Source organism: Alnus glutinosa, chromosome 12, assembly GCF_958979055.1.
Source record: "Alnus glutinosa chromosome 12, dhAlnGlut1.1, whole genome shotgun sequence".
Lineage (NCBI taxonomy): Eukaryota > Viridiplantae > Streptophyta > Magnoliopsida > Fagales > Betulaceae > Alnus > Alnus glutinosa.
Genome location: NC_084897.1, coordinates 26037816 through 26043063, shown reverse-complemented (window position 1 = coordinate 26043063; position 5248 = coordinate 26037816). Strand labels below are relative to the sequence as shown.

Genomic DNA, 5248 nt, shown 5'->3' with positions numbered 1-5248 from the left:
TTTTTATAGTTTTAGCCCCTTTAATTTTTTTTTTTCATACTTGGACAAGTTTTTTCTACTTGGATGATAATCATGGGATGAGGATCGGGCATAATGAAATTGTTTATTGAGGATCTGCAGCCTCAAGTGAGAGGATGTTTGAGTCCTATCTTCATTGGGTAGGTGTTCGGATAATTGTTTCGATGCTCAAGCAAAATGGAATTGAAGTATTTTTAATTTAACACTCTTGGCTATTTTTACAAATAACTTATTTTAAGTAAATTATTTATTATATATTTTTTATTTTTTTCAAGAGAAGACGGGAGTGTTACAATAATGCTACCCATTGTACATACAATGAAGAGTCTCGTTGCACGAAATCCTGATCCTTCTACTTGTTATGATTTAGGATATTGATAAATTGCCAGTCATGCAGCTTGGGCCAGTTGTGTCTCTCTCATGAAAATCGAACTTCAAAGCCCACGATGGGCCCGAGGGAAGCTCCATGACACCTTCCAATACGTGAATATTCTAATTCTAATTCACAGCTCATGCCAGCCTTAGCCCTCACTCGGGCTATCATGTCTTGCTTCCCAAACATACCCTCAAAAGATTTCCGTAAAGAAAAGGGAAGCTTCCACGACGCCGTCTTGGCGGATCTCAAACCCGTATCCAAACGCGTTTGTTTTGCCACAAAGTAGTCCAAGCTTCCCTATAAATACCCCTCTTTGCTTTACACGGTTTGGCTATTTTGGATCTGAGGCTCCTTCGTCGCCTTCCCTCAAACCCTAGATTTTTTTTTTTTTTTTTTCCTTTTTTCAAAGCAGAGTTCGCGCGCAGCAATCTCTGTCTTGGATTCTTTTCCACTAAAACCAAAGATCGAAACACTAATCTATAGACCCTCGCAGACCTCGTTCGAGCGAAGCTAGGGTTTGAGAGTTAATTTCTAGATCTCAAACCCGCTTTGGTTTTTGCCGTTTGATTGATCAATAAAAAGGATGTCTCGGTGTTTTCCGTACCCTCCTCCTGGGTACGTGAAGAATGGGATCCGCGATGAGGCCCTGATCGATTCGATTAAGGTTTGCGTTCAGCTTCGCGCAATCGTGTTTGTGTTTGTGACATGCATATATGTGATAGGTTTGTGTATAGGTTGTACTACAAATATTGCGCGAAGAAGAATATGTGATGTCTCCAAGAATGATAGAAATAGTAACTGGGTTTCTCTACGCTTGTTTGTACGGTGTTATTAGAGCTTTTAGGGGCTTTCTGAATATTAAAAGGTTTTGCTGATAACCCATATAGAAGACCACTTAACATCAACCATGCAAGAGGTACCTAACAATATTTTTGTCCATGCGTCTAGATTGGACAATCTGCAAGAATAATGAGCTTGTACTTAGTTGCATGGTATGTGATTGGAATGAATATGGGGGTTTGAGATGATAAATTAAGTGATAGTAAAGCAAGGGCTTTGGCTATTAAGATTATGGTTTGGTATTATAAGCTATGTGCCCATTGTATATTTGCTATGAATATATCGGAAGTTGAAGGAGTCACTGTGTGTGAAGTATCATGGTGTGATCAATTTTTAGCGAGCAATTTAAGGATTTAGTGCGTCTAGCGGTCTTGGTATATGGTTAGTTTGACTTGGTTCTTACAATTTACAAAATTGTGTGCACGTTGTTGAGGTGAAAGGGTTCATGGATAGGGATTTGTACAAGTAAGGGGTAAGTATTTAATGAGTCAAAACTTTAAAATTTGGCTTGATATTTTGAGAATTTAGATGATATCGCATGTTTAGTTAAATAACTGTGTATTAGAAATTTCTTATAAACTTCACTTGTTGATGAGTGTTTTAGTGGATGAGGTTGTTAAGAATGGAGTCTCATAGGTGCAGAAGAAATAGGAAGATGGTTAGTATTATTAAGTTTTGGATTTTGGTTTTATGCCATAGATTATGTGAAATAAGCAAGGATTAAGGAGCTTGAACCAGTTGAATTTTTGCCTTAAGATATGGACCTTGGAATGAATATGGGGATTTAAGATGATAAATTCAGTGATAGTGAAGTAAGGAGGCCAGTTGAGTGGTTGCCTTATTTTGATACGGACTTGGGATGAATATGGGGGGTTTAAAATGATAAACTAAGGGAAACCAGTTGAATGGTTGTATTAATGTTATATGGACTTAGAATGAATACGAGAGGTTTAAATGATGAATTGAGTAATAGGTTAAGGGCTGTGGTTATTAAGATCATGATTTTGGTATTTTTAGCCTTGTGCTCATAGTGTACTTGCTCTTATGGTGTTGGAAATTGAATTCATGTCTGGCATTAGAAGTGATTTGGTGTCATCAATTTTTTAGCAAGACACTTATTTCTAGTTTCTAGTGTGTCTAGTTGTTACTGGTATATTGTTAGTTTGACTTGTTATTACCAGTTTTGTTTCTGGGATGCTGTGTGCTATTTTGAAAGAAATTGAAGAGATGTCATTTAGGTTAACCTCGGCGTCCCCTTTTGGATTCATGATTCTCAGTTTTTCAAAAGGCAAATCTGGTGCCCTTTGAAGCATAGATAAGTAGGTGGAACTTAATTGACTAAAGATGAAAATACTTGCAAAACTAATAGGCCCTTCTGATTTAAATTTCAAGTTTTCTGCCAATGGTGGGAGGCAAATTTCTTGCAAGTGCCTTGGAAAGATTGCAGGGGTTCATTAGTGCATATTGGCTGATGACTTGGCTGACCATTTGGTCTAGGTTGTGGTTCTAACTGGCTTATTAAGAATTATTTTGGTCTTGAAGCACAAATTTATCTGTGAGTTTGATAAGCAACTCCGTCGACTCGGGTTTTGGGTGTTGTGGGTGTTTTTTTGGTAAGGTTTTTCAGGGTTTTCTGATGGGTTTCGAGGGTTTGTTGGGTTGGGGTGCTTTAGGGGCAGATTTGGGTGTTTTTGGGGAGGGTTTTGATGGGGGCTTCAACTGTTTTTTGGGATTTGAGTTTCATGTGGGTTTTGGGTGTTATGGGTGCTTTCAAGCTGGGAGGGCTTGACGATTCTTTTGCTGTTTTTGGGATTCTGGGTTTGTAAGAGTTCTATTGTATAATGCCTATGTACTTAGGGGTACATTACATTTTTTTTAATAAATTGCAACCTTATAAAAAAAAAAGTGATCTTTTAGTCTGCTGCTGGATCTCTAGGATATTGTGTTATTGCGGGTTCATCCCTTGATGACGAAAGTTTATTGCTATCCTTGGTTTGTAAGATTGCCATGTCAGGCTAACATTTGTGCTCAAACTTTTCAATCCTCTTTTTCCATTTGTTATGGTTGTAATATGATTTTTTTCCTTGATGGCTCGTTCTTTGAGTTTGGTCTAAATTGCCTCCCCATTGTTGGTCCTGTTGCCTTCAAAATTATTTTATGTAATACACAGCTAAGGAAAACAGAACCTATTTATGGATCTATGCATGTTGTATTCTCTCTACGCCTTTGCTCTTGCTTGCTTTATGGTCTTCTCCACTTCAAAATGTTCCCATATTGATGGTGATTCTGGTGGTTGAAGATCCAAAGAGAAGAAGAGAAGGCCAGGAAAGAAAGGAAGAAGGAGAAAAAGCGGGAGAAGAAAGAGAAGGAGAAGGCCCGGAAAAATGGAGAAATTGATAATAAGAAGCAAAGACACAAGAAAAGGCACAGGGAGGAAAGGAGCCAAGAAGATCAGAAAGGAGGAGACCCTCACAAGAGAAGAAAATATGAAACAGAAAATCTTGAGAAGAGTAGCCTTACTGAAGAACATGGTCACCCGGTTGGTTCCCAGAACTCTTCTGATAGCACCTTGAACAGCAACAAAAGGCAGAAGCAGAGCTTGTCCTCTGATGGCAAGCATAATTCTGGTGAGTGTGATTATGCCTCTTCCTTACCTGGGAAAGGCTGTTTACGTGTGGGGTTTGTTAGCTTCACAGTAACACTGATATTCTTTCTTCAACTTGTTATTATTTATGTAAAAAGGAAGCATTTTCCGGATCCGGTTGCCTCTGCAAAGGCACAAAGATCCCGAAGTGTTACCCAGCAAGGAACAGCCTTGCTCTTCGTCGGGAAGGACTGAGGATGCCTTTGCTCAAGGGGTGCATGAATCTGTTCCTAGACCTGGCAGAGATCCAGAAGAAAATTGCTGTTCTACTTCTGGAAATGTGGGCCAAGAACTCACTTTCAGGCTCGCTAAAGAGCCCTTCCCTTCCTCCCAAGCATCTGCAATGTTTGCTCACAAGGCTGAACCAGTTGCACTGCCAAGTGCAACTGGCAGTGAATCTTTCTCGTTACCATCGCCGCTTCGAGGCTTAATACAGAATTGGGTTCCACCTCCTATTCAAAGGGAATGTTCAGAATCTGATGATCTGGAATGGCTGTTCGAGTCGAAGCGGAACTGCAACCGTGCAGTTGAAAGATATAAAGTCGGCACTGATGGCTTGTGTGATCAAAACTCAACTACTTGGCCACGAGCTAGCTATTTGCCAGAGGCTGATATATACGCATTACCATTCACAGTGCCGTTCTGAACTGTCTCTGGAATGATTGGCCAATGAGGAGAGGAGCCCAGGGAGAGCCTTATTTCCTGCTTATTTAATTATTCTTCTCGGTGCTGAAAGTGTGAAGAGGTTTCCAGCATTTCAACCGTTCCCTGCTTTTATGCATCTGGAGCAACTCTAGCTGGTACTGGGTGGGGTAAAATTTTGTGCGAGAGCTATGGGTTAAAGGGTAGAGTTTGACGAATGGAATTATTCTTTTTGTAGGGAGATAGTATATTAATATGCACCACAGGTTCAATTCTTTCAATCGGTAACATATAGTCATCCAATTTTCATTATCTCATGATTGTGCGTGTGATATAAATATTCTTTACCCTTTATTATGTGAGTTACAGAAAATCAATCTATAATAGATGTCAATGTTGATGGGTTAGGGACCACCAATAAAGTATCCAACTAATCAAAAAGATAATATGAGTCGGACGAAGTTTCCTCGTAAAGGCTACAAAGAAAAACATTTGCGGTTGGACTGAAGTTTCGTGCAATTTCCCCCCTACAGTTGATTAACGCGGAAATAAGTAAAAACATCTCGGTTTCTTGAAAAAGAAGAAATATCATTGAGTACATACTTTTTCTTTTTCTTTTTCTTTTTTAATTTGTATTTATATCGAACCAAAACCTTTTCTAATTGGAAGAAAGGAAGAAAAATACCAAGTAATTACAAAAAAAAAAAAAAAAAAAACTATTTATTTAC

General features: G+C 38.9%; 1 protein-coding gene across 1 annotated transcript; it reads left to right on the top strand.

Moving 5' to 3' along the window:
• Positions 1–761: 761 nt before the first annotated feature.
• On the top strand, positions 762–4823 carry LOC133851427 (uncharacterized). The gene is made up of 3 exons (XM_062287855.1): positions 762–1058; positions 3534–3861; positions 3977–4823. Exons 1-3 carry the CDS (start codon positions 978–980, stop codon positions 4522–4524), a joined length of 957 nt encoding a protein of 318 aa, XP_062143839.1. The 5' UTR covers positions 762–977; the 3' UTR covers positions 4525–4823.
• Positions 4824–5248: the final 425 nt, after the last annotated feature.

Coding starts and splice junctions, on each gene's coding strand:
- LOC133851427 (XM_062287855.1), top strand. CDS start 978: ATGTCTCGGTGTTTTCCGTACCCTCCTCCTGGGTACGTGAAGAATGGG. Junction 1,059..3,533: donor CCCTGATCGATTCGATTAAG/GTTTGCGTTCAG, acceptor TGGTGGTTGAAG/ATCCAAAGAGAAGAAGAGAA. Junction 3,862..3,976: donor TGATGGCAAGCATAATTCTG/GTGAGTGTGATT, acceptor TTATGTAAAAAG/GAAGCATTTTCCGGATCCGG.